This window comes from Rhinopithecus roxellana, chromosome 16 (genome assembly GCF_007565055.1).
Source record: "Rhinopithecus roxellana isolate Shanxi Qingling chromosome 16, ASM756505v1, whole genome shotgun sequence".
NCBI classification, from domain to species: domain Eukaryota; kingdom Metazoa; phylum Chordata; class Mammalia; order Primates; family Cercopithecidae; genus Rhinopithecus; species Rhinopithecus roxellana.
This window is the reverse complement of record NC_044564.1, coordinates 94331629-94357698: the sequence shown is the minus strand read 5'-3', so window position 1 is coordinate 94357698 and position 26070 is coordinate 94331629. Positions and strand designations below refer to the sequence as shown.

The 26070-nt window shown below is 38.7% G+C and overlaps 1 protein-coding gene across 2 annotated transcripts in view; it reads left to right on the top strand.

Annotated features, from left to right (window-relative positions):
* The window catches only part of MEGF9 (multiple EGF like domains 9), a 115733-nt gene that overhangs the window by 765 nt on the left and 88898 nt on the right, over nucleotides 1-26070 (top strand). The window contains exon 2 of one of the 2 annotated variants that reach the window (XM_030919568.1): nucleotides 242-364. The exons of the other annotated variant lie outside the window; for it this stretch is intronic. Coding sequence (XP_030775428.1) covers nucleotides 242-364 — 123 coding nt within the window. The remainder of the gene's footprint in view (nucleotides 1-241; nucleotides 365-26070) is intronic. 2 annotated transcript variants of the gene reach the window in all.

The window sequence follows — 26070 nt, the reverse complement described above, 5'->3', positions numbered from 1 at the left end:
CACCCCAGCCCCGGCATCTAGGGTTGGGCTCTTGCCTATAATTTATCGTTTCTTGCCCCAAAGACTTCCCAGGTTCTGGCTCCGGAGGGGGGGGATCCCAGCTCCAGCTAGTCCTCCTCCCGCCCCCGATCAATCTGGAAAGTCTTTTGTCCCCCGTGGGCTGTGCTTCCTCGGGAGGGGGTGGCTGCTGGGTGGAAGGCATCTCATCTTCTTCCCAACAGGGCTTTCTGGCCTTTTTCAGAGACCCAGAATGGGCGCCAACTTTTGGGTTGGGTTCGCGCACCCAGCCTCTCTGCCTGGGTTATTTGGGGAAGTTTGAAAGCCCGCATACTACCTCCTTCAACCACTGGGTCAAAAGCTGAGGGTAAGGAATTCCTCCCAAAGCTCCAGTTTCCCCGTTCATTTCTTCTTGTTTATGTAAATATCAGATGTGTGTGTATGACAGGTGGAAGAAAGGTAGTGAGAGGATTTTGTTTACAAACAGTAGTAGGGACCACTTGAGGGCAAAACAATAAAACAAAAAAGGCATTGTAATTCATGTTGTCCCTGCACAAAAGTGGAGTCAGTAGGTCATTTGGGACAGGTGTGTATCTAGGCTGAGCACATTTACAAATTAGGTTAAATCTCTTCCTCGCACCATTTTTTTCTTCCACAATTATAAGGTCAACATGTTTGGACAAATACACAATTTAAGCAAGGATGCCTATTTTTGTCTCCTTAAGCCAGGATGTTCAACTTTGCTGATGCTGATAAATGCCAATTTCTGTTTGAGCCCATGTAGAAAAAGCTTTTCTTGCTGAAGTCTTCAAGCAAAGTTAGAGACAACTCCTATTCTTTCCCTGTTTAAATCTAAAGTGGGCCTAGAACTAAAACAAAACAAAACGAAAACCTACCTTGTCAAGATGTTGGGCAAAAGTTTCTGAGTTCTCTTGCTTTGAGTTGGGGTAGAGATTTGTCCAAATCGTTTGTCTAGCTGGATCTCTGACCTAAATCTTAGGCTTAGTGATTTACTGTGGAGTCAGGTATGGACTTTGGACTATAATTGAGTGTGTCGAGAATTTTCCCACACGGTTATGAGCCTTAATACAGTCTTGAGCCTTGGGTTGGAGCTTGACAATGACATAAGTAGGATTATTCACCCATAAAAAGCCAAGTGTGCATCTCTTCCAGCTTCAAGGAGCACATTAGCTAGCTGAGTTTTACCTGTAACCCCTTTTGGCTTTCATATAGAAAGACTGACATATTACTGAGAGACAGGAAGCATAGTGGTTGAGAGTATGGACTCTGGAGTTTATTCTTAGGTTTGAATCCTAGCTCTTCCCCTTGTTAGCTGTGTAAGCTTAGGCGGCTCACTGAAGTTCTTTGGACTCAGTTTCTTCGATTGTGAAATGAAGATAATATTATAGTAGTACTTACTTCATAAGGTTGCTGTGAAGACTGTTTTGTTTTTGTTTTTGTTTTGTTTTGTTTTGAGACAGGGTCTGGCTCTGTTGCCCAGGCTGAAGTGCAGTGGCGCATTCTTGGCTCACTGCAACCTCTGCTGCCTAGGCTCAAGCGATCCTCCCACCTCAGCTTCCTGAGTAGCTGAGACTGTAGGCGTGAGTCACCATGCCCAGCTAATTTTTTGTATTTTTTGTAGAGATGAGGGCTCACTATATTGCCCAGGCTAGTCTTGAATTCCTGAACTCAAGCAATCCTCCTGCCTTGGCCTCCCAAAATGCGAGGATTTCAGGCATGATTCACTGCACCAGGCCTGCTAGGAAGATTAAATAAGTTAAAACTTACTGTGTTTACAACAGTTCCTAGTGTAGAATAAGCTCCATGTGTGTTAGCTATGCTTATGACCAGGCCTGTGGGGTGTGTGTGTGTGTGTGTGTGTGTGTGTGTGTGTGTATAGAAAGCATTTGAGAAAACTATTAGGGACTTGTGGTGATTTTTATTTGTTTTAGTAAAATATAATAGAGAAAGAATGAATTAGATTCTCTGGAGTTTTAAGCATACAGTAGCATTTAAGAAGAAAGATCACTTTGGTTAGTATCTGATACGTAGATCTGTGTAATTCATCTTATTTTACTTTTACTATTTTTATGTTGTTATTTTTCAACCACAGAGGTTACCCCTACTGGCAAAAAAATATAAACAACCAGAAGTCCACAAAGGAAAAAGGGAAAGTCACTCCTTCATTGCCTCCTAGTTTCAGTCAGTCCCTAGAGGTTACTACTGTTAGCAATTTGTCAGATCTTTTTCAGCTGTTTTTGCTGGGCATATATGAACATACAGGGTATTTAAAAATAGATTTAAAAAAATCAAAATGGAATAATTCTCTACGTGTTTTGCCACTTGTGGTATTCACTTACTAGGTATCATGGACTTTTAAAAAAAATGTCAGTATCTAGGGCCTACTTTATTCTTTTTAATAGTTGCATTTTCCAGGGTAAGAATGTATCATAATTTATTTAACCAAGCCCTTATTTATGGACACTTAGATTGCTTCTAGGCTTCACTTTAAAAAGCACAGAGAGGAAGCAGCACAGAGTATTTTTGTTAAGTCCATCATATATTTACTATATTCTCTAATACTTTCACTGGAGTTGCTTAGAATCCAATTCAGTTTAAACTGCAGTAAAGCCGGATTGAATAATATTTGTCATCTGAACTGTTCAAGGCTTTTAGTAATTTTCATGAACGAACATTATACTTATGTCTGTGGTGGTCTTTGGGTGAAAAATTTTTAGAAGGATGTCCAGTTTCGATAACTTTCCTGTGTTTTCAATATTAGGTAGTTTGTACTTCTCTGTGAATTCAGTCTGGATTGCCAGTATCTAGTTCTCAGCGGCTAAACTGACTTTACCATGATCTGATCAAGTATGGAGCATGGGCTCCAGTTTGCTTTAAACAGAAAACATATCTCTTTGGCAGAAGGAAAACTTATAATTGAATTTGAGACAACTGGTTTGGCTTGCAAAGTTGGATTCCCTGGCATTTGAGAAGATGGTTGTACAGTATTTTTTAATTTCAATGTTCCTGTAAGAACTAAGTGCCATTGATAATATATTATTTGATTGGATAGGTCTTATAGATGCTTTTTGAATTAATCATAATTTCTTTCATGGAGATCTAGCTGAGAGCTCTTGCCTGCCCCTCAATTAGGGCCCTTTTTTGTTTACATGGACACTGATCTGCAAACTGAAACTAATTGCCCAGCAAGCAGGCACTTTTTCTCCCACAAACCCAGCAAAACATTCAGCTGATTGGTTGGCTGGGTAGGACTTTTTTTTTTTTTTTTGAGACGGAGTTTCACTCCTGTTGCCCAGGCTGGAGTGCAATGGCGCGATCTCGGCTCTCCACAACCTCCGTCTACCGGATTCAAGCGATTCTCCTGCCCCAGTCTCCCGAGTAGCTGGGATTACAGGCATGAGCCACAAAGCCCAGCTAATTTTGTATTTTTAGTAGAGACAGGGTTTCTCCATGTTGGTCAGGCTGGTCTCGGGCTCCCGACCTCAGGTGATCCGCCCACCTTAGCCTCCCAAAGTGCTGGAATTACAGGTTGTGAGCCACAGCGCCTGGTCCTGGGTAGGACATTTTAAGCAGGGTGAAGAGAGATGCTGTGATACCAGAAGTGATAATAATCAATAAGACACTGAGGTAATGACAAATGTTTGTTTGTTTGTTTTTGAGACGGAGTTTCGCTCTTGTTGCCCAGGCTAGAGTGCAGTGACGCGATTTCGGCTCACTGCAATCTCCACCTCCCGGGTTCAAGCGATTCTCCTGCCTCAGCTTCCTGAGTTGCTGGGATCACAGGTGCACACCACCATGCCCGGCTAATTTTTGTATTTTTAGTAGAGATGGGGTTTCACCACGTTGGCCAGGCTGGTCTCGAACTTCTGACCTCAGGTTATCCTCCCACCTCAGCCTCCCAAAGTGCTGGGATTATAGGCAAGAGCCATCACGCGCTGGCCCAAATGTTTGATTTTTAAAATTATGGACCCTTAGGGTTAGACAGGACTTTAAATGCCACTACTTCCTAATGTGACTCTACATTTGAAGAAATATTTCCATAGGCTTAGCTGAAATTTCTTCTTTTAGTTAACTGATTGATCTGGCTCTGCCTGTTGGTACCATGCAGAAAAAGTTGACTGTCTCTGTGCCTTGACAGCTCTTACAGATTTGGGGACAGAGATCATGATCCCTCTCAGTCTGGGCTAAATAACTTCAGCTTCTTCAACTGGTCTTTATGTGACATGTTTTCAAATTTTCTCACTATCTTGGTTACTTCTCTTCGGTTTTTTTTTTTTTGTTTTTTGTTTTGAGATGGAGTTCCACTCTGTTGCCCAGGCTGGAATGCAGTGGCGCCGTCTCAGCTCATTGCAACCTCCGCGTCATGGTTTCAGGCAATTCTCCTGCCTCAGCCTCCTGAGTAGCTGGAATTATAGTGCATGCCACCACGCCTGGCTACTTTTTGTATTTTTAGTAGAGACGGGATTTCACCATGTTGGCCAGGCTGGTGTGGAACTCCTGACCTCAAGTGATCCACCCACCTCAGCCTCCGAAAATACTGGGATTACAGGCATGAGCCACTGTGTCTGGCCTTCTTCTAGTCTTTTTCAGTCTTTCTGTGTCTCTCCCAAAATGTGGAACAGAGCTGAATATAATACTCCAGATGTGCTCTAACCAGCTTGTAGCAGAGAGGGCAGTTGCCTCATTCCTTCTGGAAGGGGTACTGATGTTGGTGCGGTTAGTTCCTAATCACAGTAGCTTTTTGGCAGCCACATTATGTTGTTGACTCATTGAGCCCATTAAGATTGCTAAGGTCTATTAAAATTTATTTATTTTTAAATATGTGCTAGGTGAGTCCTCTTTCATTCTGGACTTGGAAATTCTTATAATTTTCTAAAGTATGATCTGAGACATTTACTAAATTTATAAGATTGATTGTGTTAAATTCAATTATCCTTTTAGATCCCAAGTTTGTCAGTGTACTCCACCCAGTTTATTTGCATTTACCTACAGGGTGTTCCTATAGACAGAATCTATGGACAAGTTAGGGCAGATTATTCTTACCTCATAGGGAAGAGTGAATTTACAAATGATAAAACAGTTTGGAAGGTAAAGGATAATAATTTAGATTAGTTTTGAAGGGTTTCTTTCAGCTCTAAAGTTCTGTGATGATTTGGTCTGCATGATTCAAGGCATATTTATGCCCCACAAAGAATCTTAATTATTTCTTTGTTATCTAAGTGATGAGAATAGACTTTGTTTAAGCAAGCCCTAGAATTTAGAACTTGAAAACTCTGACTACTGTGACATGTAAACAAAATATTACAGATGGATTATTTATTTATTTATTTATTTATTTTTGGAGACGGAGTCTTGCTCTGTCACCAGGCTGGAGTGCAGTGACACCATCTTGGATCACTACAACCTCCGCCTCCCTGGTTCAAGCGATTCTCCTGCCTTAGCCTCCTGAGTAGCTGGGACTACAGGCATGTGCCGCCACACCCAACTAACTTTCTTGTATTTTTAGTAGAGATGGGGTTTCACCATGTTGGTCAGGCTGGTCTTGAACTCCTGACGTCAAATGATCTGCCTGCCTCAGCTTCCCAAAGTGCTGGGATTACAGGTGTGAGCCACCGTGCCCGGCAAAGATGGATTATATTTGAAAAGAACATCCTGGAAATGTAGGACCTGGGAATATAGGACCCTTCTAACTGTACTGGGAAATGTTTTCCTCATCCTAATATTCTCTAATACTAGATTCAGGATCTTACTTACTTGTGTTTCTTTAAGAAGATGCCATTTATTTTAAGGAAATACAAACTGTCTAGGTTTCAAAGTTAACATAGACCCACAGTCTTTTATCTAAAACCTCTGGGTTGGATGTGTTTCAGAATTTAGATTTTTTCATTTTTTCATAAATACATTCCAGTGAATTGGGGGCAGCATCTTGTAATCAAACACATTAAGATATCTGCAGCAAAATGCACGTATCTTTACACTAAGTGGGATAAATAAAGACTACCAGTAGCCTTTGCTCAGGTCAGGTTTTATTTGCATTTGCTCAGGTCAGGTTTTGTTGCCAAATGTATTCAGGGTAGGTCAGATATTTGCCACCAAATGAGTTACAGGAAAATTTGTAGTTTCACAGCTTCTGGTATTGAGCATCAGATTTGAGGGATTGTGGACTATTGTAATAGTAATTACAAACACACTTACTATGTTCCTGGCACTGTTCTACGTGCCTTATATATATTAAGTCGTTTAATCTCCAAAACAGGAACTACTGAGTTAGTTACTATTATTATCCTCATTTTATAGATAAGGAAATTGAGTTCCATAGAAGCCCAGCTCTGGCAGAACCTACATTCAAACCTAGTGGGTCTAGCTCCAGAATCCATATTATTGGCATTTAAAGAAACCAACTGTCTAGAAGAGTAGGAAACCATTTTGCTAAAAATAATTGGTCCTTGGATATTAATCTGGGAAAATTTCTACTCTTCCTTGGCTTTTACTGTCTTCATTCCACTGTGTGCTATTCATTCATCTCCCTGAATTTTCTTTCTTTCTGTTTTTTTTTGTTTTTGTTTTTGTGTTTTTGAGACAGGGTCTCACTCTGTCTCCTAGGCTGGAGTACTGCGGCATGATCATGGCTCCCTGCAGCCTCAACCTCCTGGGCTCAAATGATTCTCTCACCTCAACCTCCAGAGTAGCTGGGACTGCAGGCATGCACCACCACACCCAGCTAGTTTTTGTATTTTAGTAGAGATGGGATTTTGCCATGTTGCCCAAGCTAGTCTGGAACTCCTGAACTCAAGCAATCCACCCACCTTGGCCTTCCAAAGTACTGGGATTACAGGTGTGAGCCACCACGCCCAGCCACCTCCCTGAATTTTCTGTTTGACAATGTTTTACAATTGTTGTATTAAATTATAGCTCTTATTGTTTCATTAATTAGGTTCTAAGTTTCTCTGTGATGGAGAGATTTGTTTATATTTTTTGTGGGGCCCAGCCCAGGGACTTCTAAATTTATCATACCTTATGCCTGGCCTAAGTGCTGAGGTTTCTGTAGAAATTCCTTAGTCTGATTAGTTTCTGGGGCAGCATAAACTCCAGAACATTAGTTTCAAATCTTCTGAATTATGTCCCCAGGAAGCCTCCTGCCTAGTTGAAAATTTACACATTTAAATAGTCTGACTAGAATTTTTTATCTTGATTTTTTTAAAAGACCCCTAAAATTAAAGCATGTGTAACTTTTCATCTCAGTATTTCTAAACATGTATATTAACTTCCAGATGTTCTGGCACCCTTATAAAAAGAATGGAAGAAAAGTATTGCAGTGCTCTTTTTACTGATGAGTCAATTATGGGGGGAGAGAGTTCTGCTGTAGGGTACTTAATAGATAAGAAATGTAAGACCTTGTTTAGCTGAAAGACAGTGTTAGATGATATTTTAACTTATAAATAGCTTTAATCCTTGATTTTTGCCTTTATCTTGATTTTTGTGTGTGTGTTTTTTTGGGTGTGATACAAAAATCCTTATTAGTAATGTTGACATTATATTATAGGGACTGCTTCTTCTTGATCACTTAGTCTTTTTTTCAAGTATACATTTTGATTTATCTATTTTTCACTAGAAATGACTACCCTGAATGCCCTGGTAACTTTAAAGGAGGATTTCTAAAAATGTGATGAAGAAGATAAAGATTATGTCTGGTTGCCTACGTTTGAATCATAGTAAAGGTTTACTTAAAGTAATTATCCTTTTGGATGTATCTATGTGAGTACCTGTGATAAATTTGTATCAAATAATCTCTCTCATAACATCACTGTTCTACAGATAATTATTGTCAGAAAAAGTCTTTCCCTATTATTTTGTCTTCATTGGAAAAAAAAAAAAAAAACAACCTTCCTTCCATTCTCCTTGCTCATTTTTTTTCAATTTAAAGTCTTCTATCTGTTCCTCTCACTCATATCTTTTATTTTTAGCCCCATCTATTCTTTCCATGATCTTTAAGGAACCAAATTACCCTCTCTGTTTAACAGTTTACCACTTTGTCCTCCTTCAGTGCTTCCTCAAAGCCTGATTCTTCCAAGATGTCTTTCTAGATGAACAAAAAGTCCTTGAAGATGTGTTAGTGTCAGCATGCATGGCGTTGCACAGTTTGCACTGAGAACAAAATCTGTCTTTCTCTGTGACTTTGACTTTTTTCCTGTTGATTTGTTTTTAGTCTAATTTAGATTATGAAGCCTTGTTAGTATGAAAATGTCATCATTTGTACCATATTCGGAACATGATATTCTCTCTTTTTGGAAAAAAATGGAGAAAATATTTTCTTTTTTCGCTGGGGTCTTCTTTATTGTCCAGCTTACACCCCCCCATCCCCTGCCACCTTCTTCTGAGGAACAATAAAGAAAAAACTTTCATAACAGAAGTTATCTGGCTCTGGCCGGGCGCGGTGGCTCAAGCCTGTAATCCCAGCACTTTGGGAGGCCGAGACGGGTGGATCACAAGGTCAGGAGATGGAGACCATCCTGGCTAACATGGTGAAACCCCGTCTCTACTAAAAATACAAAAAACTAGCCGGGCGAGGTGGCGGCGCCTGTAGTCCCAGCTACTCGGGAGGCTGAGGCAGGAGAATGGCGTGAACCCGGGAGGCAGAGCTTGCAGTGAGCTGAGATCTGGCCACTGCACTCCAGCCTGGGAGACAGAGCGAGACTCCGTCTCAAAAAAAAAAAAAAAAAAAAAAAAGAAGTTATCTGGCTCTAAAAAAAATCAAGTACTTTGAATAAGGAGCAAATTTATTTTCCTATTTATGAATAACATGAGCTGTTTTTGTTGGTAGGTGGTTTTGAGATGCATACCAGTATAATTAATTTGGTTAAGAAACAAATGTTTGATCTTTTGAATGACAGAATTTCCCCATTAGAAATATAATTAAAGTTAGTAGTGAACAGAGTGCTTTTAATATTAATAATTAACAAGTGTGCAGTGCACTATGGCTTACAAGGTGCTCTTAGAATGTCTAAGACCTTGCAATTCACATTTTGTTGATTTCTGCATATTATATTAATGAAAAGGGCTTATGTCCTCTGTTTGTACTCTTATTGGTAAATAGTGATCAAACCTTTATAGATTTTGGTGGGTTTCAGATTTGATATTTTGTATTTTAAACCATTGTCTTTTAAGTTGATTTTGTTAAGTATAAATCTTGGCTTGTTTAGCTGCCCGTATTTATATGATGAATAAATGGTATTTGGAGAAGAGGACTGCTTGCTTTATATTTTCTTTCCTAAACACTATACAGGGCTGAATGTTGTGGAAAGAGTCCAGAAGTAACTGAAAGTAAATGGTGACGGAGATAACAAGGTGAATTACAGAATTTGACTGGGAGGGCTCATATGAATTTCATTTCTTTTTTTTTTTTTTTTGAGATGCAGTCTTGCTCTGTTGCCCAGGCTGGAATGCAGTGGCGCGATCTCAGCTCACTGCAACCTCTGCCTCCTGGGTTCTAGCAATTCTGCTGCCTCAGCCTTCCTAGTAGCTGGGATTACAGGTGCCTGCCACCATGTCTAGCTAATTTTTGTATTTTTAGAAGAGGTGGGGTTTTGCCATGTTGGCCAGGTTGGTCTGCTGACCTCAAGTGATCTGCCTGCCTTGGCCGCCCAAAGTGCTAGGATTACAGGTGTGAGCCACCGTGCCTGGCCTGAATTTCATTTCTTTGTACTGAAATATTTACTTCTTTCCTAGTGTAAGAATGTCTTTGGAATTATCTTTTTTTTTTTTTTGAAAGAGTCTCACTCTGTCTCCCAGGCTGGAGTGCAGTGGTGCCATCTTGGCTCACTGCAACCTCTGCCTCTTAGGTTCAAGTGACTCTTCTGCCTCAGCCTTCCAAGTAGCTGGGATTACAGGTACCCATCACCACTCCCAGCTAATTTTTGTATTTTTAGTGGAGATGAGGTTTCACCATATTGGCTAGGCTGGTCTCAAACTCCTGACCTTAGGTGATCCACCCCTCTCGGCCTCCCAAAGTCCTGGGATTACAGGCATGAGCCACTGCGCCTGGCCCAGAATCTCTTTGGAATTATCTTAGCCTGCTATTTCAGTTGTACTGCCTCAAATCAATGTTTTAATAGCAAAGAGACTTACACTGTCACCTCTCATTTTTAATCTGATATTTAATACTTTGGCAGGAAAGGTAACTAATGTTAACTGAGCACGTATTATATGCCTGATTACCTATAAGGATTTTTTTACTTACATGATGTCATTTAATTCTTTTTTTTTTTTTTTTTTGAGACGGAGTCTCAGTCTGTTGCCCAGAGTCCAGTGGCCGGATATCAGCTCACTGCAAGCTCCGCCTCCCGGGTTTATGCCATTCTCCTGCCTCAGCCTCCCGAGTAGCTGGGACTACAGGCGCCCGCCACCTCGCCCGGCTAGTTTTTTTTTTTTTTGTATTTTTTAGTAGAGACAGGGTTTCACCGCGTTAGCCAGGATGGTCTCGATCTCCCGACCTTGTGATCCGCCTGTCTCGGCCTCCCAAAGTGCTGGAATTACAGGCTTGAGCCACCGCACCCGGCCTGTCATTTAATTCTTAAACAATACAGTGGTTAAATCTTATTAGCCTTACTTTATGACTGGCAAACACTGGGATTCAGATAGTTAAAGCAGTTTGCCCAAGCCTGTCAGGCTTACAGACTCCATGAAGGCAGGACTTCTGTTTGTTTTGTTCACAATTATACCTCTGCTGTCCAGCCCAGATAGATTCTTAATAAATATTTAGTGATTGAATTAGTGAAAAAGAAGGAACAGTTTGTAGGTATACTGGACATGCAGTGTATTCTTGAGGAAAATAATGTAATCATGCCTTTCTCTTTAGTTTAGAAATGAACATTTCTCTCACTCATAGTAATATGAGGAATAGTATGAGAACCTGCTTAGGGCAAGTGGAACTCCTTGAGATCTAGCTTATTATATTAATTATTCATTTTTTGTTATGTAACTTTTTCCCTTGTATTTTTCTTAAAGGAAGAACAACAATGGATAAATGAACATTTGATGACTTTTATAGAAAGGGTAGCTAAGTTGCAAAAGCTGAGCACTTGTCTATAAGATGTGGGATCCTAAGTTCTTTCATTAGTTCTTTTACTAGTTCTCCATCTAGTAAAAGCAAGTAGTTTCATCTGTTAAATGAGTTAGACTAGATTTGTGATTTTTAAACAGTATTATTTGGGGACTTAGGGTTCCTCAGATGTGTTTGGGAACCATTATAGGGAGTGGAGAGGCCAACAGGTCTACTTCTGGACCTTTCACGCCCAACTCTCACCTCTCACCTCCACATCACCACCCACACTTACATCAGCTCTTCTCTCGTTTGGCTTATATTTTGGATTTGCCCTTTTAGTAAAGATTTTTGGAAGAGGAATTCTCCGACTCTCACATTTTATGCTAAATTTGGTAATTTATGAACTTACATTAAAATGTTTACATTATATTAAGTAGCAGTATGCATAAGAGGAGAGAAATATACCAAAATAATAACTGGTTAAATCTAAGTAATGGGATTATGGGTATTTTTAATTATCTTCTTTGTGTTTTTCTGAATTTTTAAAGTTTTTTCAATGACTATATCCAATTCTAATTTTATAGTCTTAAAAATAAATGAATAACATTTAAAAATGAATAAAAAGTTTTGATAAGCTTGGTAAGTCTTTACTTATATAAGATCAAGTCAGATGATATTACCCAGGGCGACTTATAATTTCTGTCATTGACTAAGCAAGTTTGATCTATATCAGGGTATTTGTTTAAGTGAGTCAGGGTTTTGAAGAAAGGAAACTATTCCCGAGGGCTGACAAATCTTAAACATAGAGTAGGAATGACATATCTAAGATTTGGTACCTTTAGGCAAAGTTTAACTGAGATCTTCAGCAGAGGCCGAAAATTGAGAGCTGACTCTTTCTCCATTTCATTTTGTCTAGATAATTTTTTAATTAATTAAATAATTTATTTATTTATTTGTAGAGACAGAGTCTTGCTCTGTCACCCAGGCTGGAGTATAGTGGCATGATCTCGGCTCACTGCAAGCTCTGCCTCCCGGGTTCACGCCATTCTCCTGCCTCAGCCTCCCGAGTAGCTGGAACTACAGGCGCCCACCACCAAGCCTGGCTAATTTTTGTATTTTTAGTAGAGATGGGGTTTCAGCGTGTTAGCCAGGATGGTCTCAATCTCCTGACCTTGTGATCCACCTGCTCGGCCTCCCAAAGTGCTAGGATTACAGGCAAGAGCCATCGTGTCCCGCCTTGTCTAGGTAATTTAAAGCATGCACTTTAACGTTACTTAAAGTAGCTTTTTGAAATCGATCTTTTTTTTTTTTTTTTTTTGAGACGGAGTCTCGCTCTGTCGCCTAGGCTGGAGTGCAGTGGCCGGATCTCAGCTCACTGCAAGCTCCGCCTCCCGAATTTACGCCATTCTCCTGCCTCAGCCTCCGGAGTAACTGGGACTACAGGCGCCCACCACCTCGCCTGGCTAGTTTTTTTGTATTTTTTTAGTAGAGACGGGGTTTCACCGTGTTAGCCAGGATGGTCTCGATCTCCTGACCTCGTGATCCACCCGTCTCGGCCTCCCAAAGTGTTGGGATTACAGGCTTGAGCCACCGCGCCTGGCCTTTGAAATCAATCTTGTTTAGATTGTGCAAAATTTGAATTCATGGCATTGTTCATAATCTTTATCAATATATTTGATTATTTCTTCCTTAAAGTTACTGAGCCCCCAAAAGTTTGGTTTCAGTCTGTCCATATGTTTTCCAATTAGATCAGATGGGATTGCTGTTATAGTGGTAATATAACAGCTGTTCTATATGATACCTCTCCAGGGAGACAGCTAAGCTCTAAGGGAAGGGGAAATTTATTCATTTGGAAAAAGGAATGCATTCTGCCTACTCGCAGGGAAAGTGATAAGGAGTAGGAATGTTGTCAACCTGGCTGGACAACGTTAAATAACCTTTATTTACTAAATATTAGACCCTTTAGATAACTGAGTCTGAAAACTTATTTCAGTCTTGCATGCTTCCAAGAAACTGGCATATTATCACAGATCTTATTAGATTTTTATCATTTATTTTTTAATAATCTAGTGCTTTTACTTTATGTGAGCAAAAGGAAGAGATGAGAAGTAGTAGCGTTGTTAACTACAAGGAGGATATCATATTTCCTACTCCCTTTTAAATTTGGAATTTTTTTTTCTTTTTCTTGAGACAGGGTCACACTCTGTCATCCAGCCTGGAATGCAGTGGCGTGATTGTGGCTCACTGTAGCCTTGACCTCCCGGTTTCAAGTGATCGTCTCACCTCAGCCTCTCAAGTAGCTGGGACTACAGGCATGCGCCACCATGCCTGGCTAATTTTTTGTAAACATTAATTTCTTTCTTTTTTTTTTGTAGAGACAGGGTTTCACCACGTTGCACAGGCCGGTCTCAAATTCCTGGGCTCAAGCAATCAGCCCACCTCATTCTTTGGTGTTGAGATTACAGGCGTGAACCACCGTGCCTGGCCTGGAAATGGTCTTTAAAGATAAAATTTCTTTAAAAATATTCTAGGAAAAGTTTAGATGTTATTCACTCTGAAGGAAATTGGATAATTTGAATAGGTTTTTAGATTCTCTTAAGTCCTATTAATCATTATAGGGACCAGGAAGAGTTATTGGAAATAATGGGGGGAAAGGACTTGCTTTCCAATATATTTATCCTGTTGTGTTTGTTTATTGAGTCTTGATGAGAGGAAGGCATTGGATTTTTTCCGCTGTAGATTTTTCTGTGATTTTATATTTATTGTAATCCTAGAGTGTGTTTTATCAGTTCTATATGAATAGCACTAACAGTGTAGTCCCACCATCTATTGATGTTGTGTGGGTTATTGAATAGTTATAAAGTGTACCAAAAACCCAAAGCAATCTAGCTATTGTGTATTATTATACTAAATTGTTGGTATATTGCCTGCAAACCTATCCTGTTCAACTGGTTTTAGTTTTTAAGTTAGTTTGTTGCTTCAACTTGTCCACAAAGGCAGGGCTGGAACGTCCAGCTAATCAGTGGAATCGAAGTCAGAAGAACTAAATTGTAGTCTTTCTATTCACTTTTTGAGTTATTGAATACATTTTTTGATGACTCTATGACTTAGTTTCCCAGACTATAAAATGAAACTTAATTCCAGTCACCAGTGGTTTTTGAGAAGTAACACATGTAAACTACTTTCGACTTTCTCAGACATAAAGGCTTTAATATTCTTTCCAGATTACATGGTTTATATTAGCTTATAATATAATGTGATCAAGATAGCTTTGATTAAACACAACAAAGAAATAAACACATGCATTTATATATGGCTTCTTTACACAAAATATATTTTTATGCTATTTTGTAGTTGACATATTTGTATAATTTAAAAATTATGGTATTTTCCAAAGGTTTGGGGTCCTTTAGTATTATTTTTCTTCCCCACTACCTTGAGAAAACAAAATAATCTTTATCTCATATTAAACTCACAACATACATAAGTTGTGCTTTATATAATATTATTTTTGGTTGATCTGTTTAGAATGGATTCTACTTACTTTTGTTGGTTTTTTTTTTTTTTTAAGAAACAAGGTCTTACTCTTTTACCCAGGTCGGAGTACAGTAGTGTGATTATAGCTTACTGCAGTCTCGAACTCCTGGGCTCAGGTGATCCTCCCATATCAGCCTCCTGAGTAGTTGGGACTACAGGCATGTGCCACCATGCTCAGCTAATTTAAAAAAAAAAATTGTAGACATGGGGTCTCGCTATATTGCCCAGGCTGGTATTAAACTCCTGGCTTCAAGCAGTCTTGCCACCGCAGCCTCACAAAGTGTTGGCATTACAGGTGTGAGCCACTGCACCTGGCCAGTTTTTTTACAATTATAAAAATAATCGATGTTCATTTTCTACAATGTTTATTGTAGAAAACATAAAGAAATGTGAAAACAGAACATGAACCCAGAGATAACTAAAAGTAATTATTTAGTGGTAACTGTGGAATATTTTTAACATCAATATTTTAACCCCCTCCCTGCCATTGAGATAATTCTGTTTGGAAGTATTCCTTTGAAACCGCTCTTTAACATATTTGAAACATTTTAATGTTTTGAAGTGGGACATCTTTCAAATGGAAATGAAAGTAGTACTGTTGGTACTATTACTGTTATTTAAATTATCAAACTTTAAGTGCTTACTATGTTCAATTTACTATGTTAGGTGTCTTAATAGAGAAAAAAGCTGTCCCATAAAGCTTTTTTAAAATCACTGATTGAGTTTAATATTTTATTACTGCATATATTGCTTCATTTCTCACAATAATAAATGAGATCACTTACTTGTTGTGAAAACAGTGGTGCAAGTAGGATTTAACACTCTTCTGAAGACAAATATAAGACAGATCAAAATGTGAAAAAATTCACCACTTTTAAATTATTTGTCATGTCACCAAAAAGAACATAAATCTATTTTGATCTAAGACTCCATATGATGCTTTACTCGAGACTTGGTACTCCTTGACAGAATCAAGTCTGTGACTGTTTTTCTTGTGTCTGCTCCAGCACAAACATGATTTGTCTTTGGTTCACATGGCCCCTGAAAGCCCAAAGCAGCCTGGAACAAAGCCAGGCATTTGGTATTTTTCAATACTGTGGTGAGAGAAGACAAGGTACCCATCTGCCTGGCCTGTGCATTGCCAAAAGGCCTAGGTGCTACCCTAAAGAATATGCCAGAGAATAACTCTGGCCTTTAGGAAACTGGTAGTAATTACTCTTCTCTGAATTTTGAACTTTGAAATCCAAGCTGTAATGAATCATAGTGTTATTGAGAGAGGATTAAATTGATCAATGCATGCAAAACCCTTAATTCAGGAGTGCTTAACAACCAGCACATAACATTAATAATCAGCACATAGTAAACACTCAAAACAGTTTTTGAAAAGCAGGGATTTTTCAAAGACAGCAGTAGAACTTTGTCTGCTAATTCTAGATTAATTAATTTACCAACTTCTATCATATAATCCGTAGACTGGTAACACGTTGGTAATCAGAAATACTTGCATATCAACTCTCTAATAGGTGGTTCTAAGATGGAGGGTAGGAACAATATGCTTGAGGCAAAGGCTACCTCCTATCCTTCCAGAATGGCCCAGGTCAAGCTAGAATTATCCTGTGTCATGTTGCCAGATACAACAGTAATGATACTGCTCAGAACTGGACTAAATGGAAGACATTTTAAAAAGGCAAATGCAAAGATGGGAATCCCCAGAACAGCCATTGTCCAGTGGGTATATACTCCTTGGGATCTTATGTAGGCCCTAGCTACAAATGACCTAGTAAAGTAAAACTAAAATTGGGCTTATAGAAAGATGTTACCACTCAGTTTTATGTTGGTAGCACATTGATATACACCTATTATAATCTATTAAAACTTATACTTTCTAACCTTACATAGTTGCATACAGGTGCAAGTCACATAATCTTCCTGGGCTTCTATACTATCTTCTGAAACATGAGTATAATAGTAACCTACCAAATAGGGTTCTTGGGTGTTGGGCCTAGAATTCAAAACTAGCCCTCTGACTCAAATCTGTGCCCCTTTTTTCCTTTGATGAAACTGTGCTGCATTGCCAAAGCAGATGGGAGTAGCAGAAAATGAAGTAAAGCATTTAGTAGTTATAGAGCACATTTTGGGTTCTGTTTTTTTTTTTTTTTTTTTTTTTTTTACCTCCCCTATCCTCCTCCAGCAAACTCATGCATTTTCTCTCTCAGCACTGGTTCTGAGATGTACACAGTGATCCAGGTTTGCTTTCAGTAGCTACTGTGAAAATCAAAATTAGATCGAAGAGTGTTTCTTGAAGGCAGATATGGGTGAGGAGTGGAGGTTGGGAGAGGAGATAATGGTGGAAATTAAATGAGGGTAAGCAGGTAGAAAAGCATGGCAAATATAAAGCAGAACTGAATAGTAACTATGTGATTGTCTATTCAGCACAAAGAGGATTGGTGCTAACAAGAGACAATGTAATGCTTATCAGCATTTAGCAATAATACCACATACTGTGAAATGATAGTATTGATTGTTTGTGACTTGACAATAAAACCTTTCATCTTTAACATAATATGGACTCTAGACAAAGATGCTAATGCATAACAATATTTTGTAAAAAAAAAAAAAAAAAAAGCAGGTGACATTCGATTATATAAAAGTCATAGAATAGGCTGGGTGCGGTGGCTCATGCCTATAATCCCAGCACTTTGTGAGGCTGAGAGGACCAGATCACTTGATCCCAGAAGTTTGAGACCCGCCCGGGGAACATGGTGAAAATCCTTCTCTACAAAAAATGCAAAAACTAGCTGGGTATAGTGACTTGCACCTGTAGTCCCAGCTACTTGCGAAGCTGAGGTGGGAGGATTGCTTGCGTCCAGGAGGCAGAGGTTGCAGTGAGCCAAGATCATCCCACTGTACTCCAGCCTGGGTGACAGAGTGAGACCCTGTCTTCAAAAGAAGAAAGAAAGGTCATAGAATATCAGACTTGCAAATGTGATTCATACTCTGCCAGTCATTTCAGCGTGCATTCCCCTTCCCTATTTTGTAAACTTCCCTCCTTACTGAAAGGTTAGTTATCTCTCAGACGAGACAAAGGAGCAGCTGTTGTTCAACTCTAGACCCGACCTCATTTAATCTATCTAGTTGGAAAACATATTGACAGATGATATGCAAAATTTTGGAGGATTTATGTTTATTAGAAAGAATGAAATAGCTTCGGTTTGGTATCCATACTGAACAATAACAATAATATTACATCCTACAGGTACATAAGTATAGTGGTCAGATCATACTATACAACTACAGATGTGGAGAATACATATATAATGCAAAACCTAATCATATTTGCCTAGTCATTTAATACAGTATTTATGTTTCACTATAATTGTCCTATTACTCACTATTAAAGTGAGCCCAGCCCATACAACTAAAGTTCTTTGGTATGATTTAAAACTCCGAGATGTCTGCCATCCTCATTTCCTGTACTCTTCCCCTTGTGCTTTACACTCTAGCAGACTCAAATGGCTTATATTTTCCTTCAAGTACTATGCTTATATTCATTATCATTATTAATAAAGCAATCATCTGTGAAGGTCTTACTCTTTGTCAGATACTAAAAGCGTTAAATGAATTTCCATGACCTCATTTAATTATCAAAAGAACCTAATAAAAAATTTGTATTATTATCCCCACTCTACCAAGCAGGAATTGAGGTTTTGAGAGTTTAAATACACAAAGCAGGGTTTCATAGCTAGTACAATGTAAAGCCTTGATTCAAATTCAGATCTGTTTAGCCTTAGAGCTGCCTATCCTAATCACTAAGTTAACTAGACTCTCCTTATTTTGCATATGCTGTTCCCTCTACCTGGGATGTCCTACTCTTCAGTTTCAATAGGGGTCTTAATTCTAAGCAATAGAAATCATTTATTGATTCAATTAGGATTGAAATTTGTTAAAAGGATATTGAGGAGTTCACACAATCTCCAGAGGTACCAAATTCAGGCCATGGAGTTAGAGGTAGTAGTCAGTTGTGTCCATTGAATATATTATGCCACTGAAATCACCACTCACACTGCTAACCTTGGGTACTGGATGTAAGAACAAGTGCTACTGCCACTTGTCATACTCCATCCATCTCCCTGTTTGCCACCAGAGAATCATTCCTTTGAATCATTAGTTTCTAATTCCAAGCCAGGTAAAGGTGCATCTGATTGTTGGAACCTCAATGACTGGCCCATGGCCTGGCTGCAGGGAAGGCCAGGAAAACAAGAATCTGGCATTATGAACCTATGTGATGGGGTATCAAGCCTTAAAATATGGAGAATTCCTCCAAATAGGAAGGGATCCTGAGAATGGTGAGAAATTATACTATGATACTAGGCTGCTAAAAAGAATGACACATGTCTACCCGTACCCTTTCTTTGGCTACCTGCAAACTTACTTGTCCTTTAAAAAATCCTTGCAGCCTCCTATTATAACTTATACTTTCTAACATTACATCATTTTTTATTACTTGCTTTTTTTTTTTTTTTTTTTGAGATGGAGTCTTGCATTGTCACCCAGACTGGAGTGCAGTGGTGTAATCTTTGCTCACTGCAACCTCCACCTCCCAGATTCAAGCGATTCTCCTGCCTCAGCCTCCCGAGTAACTGGGATTACAGGCGCCCGCCACCACTCCTAGCTAATTTTTTGTATTTTTAGTAGAGACAGGGTTTCACCATTTTGGCCAGGCTGCTCTTGAACTCCTGACCTCGTGATTTGCCTACCTCGGCCTCCCAAAGTGCTGGGATTACAGGCATGCGCTACCGCGTCCGGCCTTTTGATTACTTGCTTTTTTAAGGCTTCTTAAGTATTACTTGTCTATGTAACTGACTCCTCTATACCTTTTCTCAAGTATGCTGTAGGCTATGTCTTATTGATGGTGGCACTCCCTAACATGTACATAGGATAGTGTTCAGCATGTAGTAAATACTAAATAAATGATTGAACAGCTTTAGTGCATAAATTGTCCCTACTCACCACTAACACTAGAATGTAAGGTCCATAACAGGCAGGGGTTTTTGTCTTTGTCTCTCTCTCTGTCTCTGTCTCTCTCTCTGTCTCTGTCTCTCGCTCTCTTTCTCTCTCTCTCTTTTTTAAACCACCATATGGCCAGCACCTAGATTAATTCCTACCATGTGGTAGGTCTGTGGTAAATATTTGTTAATGAATATTCCTAAATAGTAAATTATTTATCTCTAGGAGTGATGCTGTCAAAAAGGCCTTTGAATGTGAATGGGAAATTGAAAGCACCATATTATAATATACAACTAGACCACAAACACTGAGGACAGAAACCGCCTTATTCATCTTTGGTTACCTCTTCTTCCTATCCAGAAACATAACCAGAAAAGGGCAATTTGAAATTCTTTCCTAGACCTACCATGATAGTCACTATCCTCAAAAATTGACTGAAGTACCTACCATACCTGCTAAACATGAAACATTCTTTTTGGTCTCCTTTTGTATATAACCAGCTATATCTTGAGATTGCATCTACTCTGGGAAGAAAAGGCTGTTGGGCAAACTGTCTTGTACTTATGTTTAAAAAAGTAGAATAACCTAGGGCAGTAGCATCTCACTTTGAAGAAATGAAGAAGTGGAGGTCCGTAATCGTGAAATGATTCATATAAATGTAAAATACTTAGAATTCCTGGCATAAATTGGCCTTCTAAATATTAGCTGTACTTTTTATTGTATATTGAAAACTTAGTATTTCAGAGTTTTTACTTCACTGCTTCCAGTCCTTTTAAATTCATTACCTCTAATCCTCTCAATTCTGTTGATAAACAGTGTTAACCTAGTTTACTAATAAAGAACCTGAATCTAAGATGAGGTTAAGTTGTTTGCCCAAAGGTTACACAGCTGAGAAGTGCTAGTTGGCTGGGATTCAAACCCAGATCTATCTTATTTTTTAAGTTCTTTCTAGCATGACAAAATAACATGCTAAATGTAGGTTGAGTTTAATATGTTCTATTATATCCTTCTAACCACTGTTAGTTTTAATGCATCTTTTGCCCCCGCCACCTTTGCTTCTCTTTTCTGATTTGTAGTCATTATTTTACTGTCCATATCATAAATTTGTTTACTACTCTCTTCAGTTTTTCTCCTGATTCTTCGGATTACAAAGTATGTATTTTACCCAAAAGAAAAAAGCACATCCTCACATACTGCTCTGTCCATTTTACTTTTGCCTTTATTTTTTTGTTAGCCTAATTCATTTGTACAATGGATTGGTTTCCAGAGGGAAGACTTGGATATCTGTTATGAGTCAGATGAGTAAGCTTATACATTAGCCAGAATGACATTTAAGGGCTAATAGCATACATCCCCAAACTAAGAGTCATTTTAGCCAGTGTAAAAGATGAAATACAAGTTGGTCAGAAATAGAGACAATAGCAAATAATGGTATTGAGTTGCTACAAATGCTTTACAACCTAGTAATGTACTTTATGTGTATCAATTATTTTTAACTTGTGCATAATACTGAAAAATTCCAAATGGATTCCAGACATTTATTGTGAACCAAAAATTTACTTAAACTTGCTGTTTTAGAGAATTATTTTTCTTAGCATATGGTCTTTCTTGTTCATAGCAAGGTTTTTAACAGTTTATCAGAATGTAAGCATTTCTCTTTGCTGTATTTCTTTTAGTTGATGATCTTGTGTAATAGGGCACTCATTAAAAATATACACACTTAAAATCAATGTTTAAATGGTCTTCAGGGACTAAAGCCGCAAGCAGCAGGATGCTGTTGCTGTTGCTTTCTGTTTCCTTATTGCTTAACCAATCTGCAATGGTGTCATCCTCTTTTTCCTTCTTCTTCTTGTTTTTTTTTTTTTTTTTTTTTTTGGTTAACCAGACCAAATTTCAGATCCTCTTTGTTTTTTCTTGCCATGCTCAAATTGGTCTTTAACAGTGCTTCACTAAAGTGCTTCTGTTTGACTTTACATTTATTTAAGTAATAAAGAAAAGGGTGTGCTTTTATCATTAAGTTTACACTGGGGTTTCTGTTATACAAAATAAGGTTCTTTTCTGTTATACAAAAACAGATCTTTGTTCATCACCCACTGTGCACCTAGCTGGGCTAGATAGATACTGGAAAGACAAATAAGGCCTGTTTTCTGTCATTGAGAACATAGTGAAGGATATGGAAAATTAGACTACAGAATGGTAAGTTCTATCATAGTGGTATGTACTACAGAAGCAGAGAGAGGACTCCTTACCCAGACTTTTAGGGGATGAAGGACAATGTCAGGAAAGGCTTTCTGAGGGAGGTTTTCTCTGAGCTGAGTCTTGAGAACAAATAGGAATTATTCAGGTAGAAGAGGGGGAGGACACTGTAGGAAGAGGAAGCAGCAGCATGTTGAAAAAGTACAGAAGTAAGAGAACACATACATGGCCCATTTAGGGAACCAAAGTCCTGAGTGGCTCAAGTAGGGGAGGAAAAGGTACATGAAGGTGGAACAGAGATTGAAGAGATTTGAGGCTGGGATGGTCCAAAGTTGCCAAATCATGACGTGTTCTCCATGTCATGCTCAGAAATTTATTCTAAGAGCCATGAAGAAGTATAAGCCAGGAAGTGACATGATGAGATTTGTGTTTGGAAAGATCAGTCTAGAAACTGCAACATACTTCTGTAAGCGCAAATGATCATCAGCAAAGATAATTAGAGGGCACTTATTGTCTCTTTAAATCTTTTCCATCATTAATTTTGGATTAAATGCTAGATAACATAATAATAGAGGGTTTATGAGTTAGTTTCCTGTCTTATGTTATTAAGCAAACATTTGAAACCTATTTTGCTTGTTGGTATAACACATAGACTTAGATAATTAAAATTAGAGACTTGACAAAGCTACCAATTGGTGCTGGACCTCTTGATGGATCTGGTGTTAGGTTAAACAAACATAAATGCCTTTTGTGTGCCAGGCAGTGTGCTAGGAACTGAAGAGAGAATGGCAAATGACTTAGGCATTCACAATCTAGTGGAGAGACAGATTCATACACAAATGCAAGTGCTCTAGAATACTTACGTATTAGCTTCCTTAATGTACCTTTTCACTTTCAGTCCTTACCTTAAACTTAAGTATGGATGAGGAAACCGAAGATAAGAAGTATTTAACTTACTCAAGGTCATGTAATAATGAGTGGTAAATAGGCACAATTCAGTATTCAAAGTATCTAACTCAATTTTTTCCATGCCATATTGTACTGCTTCTCTTGACGAGGCAATGCATGTATACTTTTGAGCCTGAAGTAGTTTTCTTCCTCTCTTTTCTTAGTTCTTTCTAATGCTACCCAAACCAGTAATGTTCAGCCTTGAAGTATCCAGTCATTGTTGGTTAAAAGTGCAGGCTCTGAAGTCAGATTGCCTGGAATCCAATCCCAGCTCCATCTCTTGCTCCCTGTCTGTCAGCCTACATCATAGAATTATGAGATGATGTCGGTAAAGCACTGAAAACAGTGAAAGCACAGGGAAAGAATTCAATTGATGTTACCTAAAATTGTCATTGGAATAGCAATTCATCTACTTTCCAAACATTCAGGAAATTTTAATAAAATGCATTTAAACTATCCAACTTTATTGAAGTTAATCTTGGTGAAGAGCTTTTGCCTAGTGTGCATATTTGAAATCTGACTTCTTGTTCAGGGCATCAGTGACCTGTGGCAAAGATGCCCCAAAAATATCTAGGAAAATATGCCTGTGAGAGTAACATAAAGATACTTAAAAACTTTTGTATTATGGAAAAATTTGAATATATACCAAAATTAACAGAGTAGGGTTTTGACCTTTCTCATATCTCTCACCCAGCTGCACAACCAACTATCACTCCATGGCCAATCCTGCCTCATCCACACCCCTATCCATTTATGTTGCTAAAGCTAAATCTAGAGACTTGATTGATTGATCATTTTTTGAGAGAAGTAATGAAAAATGGTGGCTTTTTTGTTGTTATTATTTCTGGCATTGTTAAATACCTAGTAGCCCAACTGAGGATGAAAACTGGCAATGTAAGTACTCCTGGAATTGTTTGGGTAGGGTAGGATACAGATTATTACCCAGTTTCTACATGTGAAGAAACTATGACTCAAAGAAATTCTTATCAATGGTCATATTAGCTGCAAACAACTTGTGCTAAAATTTGTCATTGGAACCATGCTCATTCCATAGATATTTATTGAGTTCAATAAAATATTTCTTTTTAAATGTCTGTGGCCAAAATTATTTTTATAACAAGGGCATTTTTATTTTGATCACCTAATTTCTTCTTTTATTACATTAGAATTTAAAGTACTTCCCTTCTCCTCTGTCCTATCCTAATTTTTAGCTAGTAGAGTGACTTTAGGGATAATACAGAGGAAATTTTGGTCTCCAGCAGAGGGTCAGTTGCAACTATGAAAACAACTCAGGCAAATGGTCTATTGATAGTGGAATTTTTCATTATAAAAAGTTCTTTTCAAATTCCAGGATATTGGTTGCTTGGTCACTGAAGAGTCTGTACTACCATTCAATAGCACCCTGGGTGTCTGAGCAGACCTGGTTAGGAATGTACTGCTCATTTTGAATGAAATAAATAAAAAGGATAGAGAAGCTGCCCCAAGCATTGCCAAACATTCCACATCTGATGTATCATTGATACAAAATGTAAGTCTTTTAGAGTATACCCTAAAATACAAATAGTTTTCATTTTGAATGTTGCCATCTTTGACTATAGCCACATATCCTTTAATATATACGCACACATACACTGACTCCAGGGCATTGATGAAAGTTCATTGCTTTCTTGGTCTCTGGGTGAGTAAAGTTGCTTTAATATGTCAGGTTTGGTTTTGTCAACAAAATACCCCAGTGTACCTACCTTCTTTATTCCCATTCTTTAATTTTTGTGTCCTTGGACCTCATAATTTCCCCAAAGTTTTGTGTGCCGTTCCCTCAACAGCAGAAGTAATAGTGCTTGATGAAGAATGACTTTGATATTAGTTTAGTTATATATCTGGTATGTTTATTCCCCTGGGCTTTCCAACTGAGGGAGCCCAGCATGAACTCCTACTTTGGAAAATATCTGAGTGGGCAGACCCATTTGCCACATTACCCTCATTGTCTGTCTTTGTTTATTCAGCTGAAAAGCAAGTACTTGCCTCTTACACAGCCAGTCATGAATCTTAGAGTCTCAGAAGCTGTTAAAACGGGTAGAAAAATTGTTATGGGAAGGGAGAGGATGAAAATTGTTAGCAGGTATTGACATAATGTGCAAGTAAAGGTGCTGTCTTAGAGAAGAGCATAATGACTTCAGGTGGTTATAAAGCACAACTCTGGCAACATTTTTTTGGGCCTAGTTTATTAGGGTCTTTGATTTTTATGCAACTTTCCTACCTTCTGGGTAAGAGACAATGATAATTCATTGGCACACATGATTCATTTTTACGACAATAGGGGAAAAACTAGGTTTTTAGGATATGAGCATACCATCTGGTGCACAGGTAATGATAAATATCCTGTGGTCATAACAACATGCACATGCTCTTGGCATTTATTTTTCTGGCTATCTTCATCTCTCAATTGGATTTTTTTTAGCAGGCTGCTAAAAAGTCTCTTTGCATTCATTCTTTCCCTGGTCCATTTTCAAACTGTAGCCAGAATTATGTTTCTAAGATGTAGATCTGATTATTCCTCCTCTCTTGTGTAAAATTCTTCCATGGCTATCCAGTTGCTCTTAGGAAAGGCCTTCACCTGTCACCACTTCTTTTTTTTTTTTTTGAGACGGAGTCTCGCTCTGTTGCCCAGGCTGGAGTGCAGTGGCCGGATCTCAGCTCACTGCAAGCTCCATCTCCCAGGTTTACGCCATTCTCCTGCCTCAGCCTCCCGTGTAGCTGGGACTACAGGCGCCCGCCACCTCGCCCGGCTAGTTTTTTGTATTATGCCACCTCGCCCGGCTAGTTTTTTGTATCTTTTAGTAGAGATGGGGTTTCACGTGTTAGCCAGGATGGTCTCGATCTCCTGACCTCGTGACCCACCCGTCTCAGCCTCCCAAAGTGCTGGGATTACAGGCTTGAGCCACCACGCCCGACCACCTGTCACTACTTCTGACCCCATTCTATGTCCCAGCCAAAATGCACTTGCACTTTTTCCAGTTCTCTGTAGTACTGTGCTCTCTTTTGCCTCTATGTTGTTACACATGCTGCTCCTTACCTTGGGGATACTCTTCTCCTCCACCCTTAGCTTAGCTATAACTCCTCATTCTTCATGTCCAAGCTTAGATATTTCTTCCTCTAGAAAGTCTGGATTAGGTGGTTCTCCATGTGCAAACACACATACCATAACGCTCTATTCATATTTCTGTTTCAGTACTTATCACACGATATTGCTTCTTTGTTTTTCTCTCTGCTATAAGACATTAAGCTGTATGAGAACAATGACCATGTCTGTCTTTCTCATTATT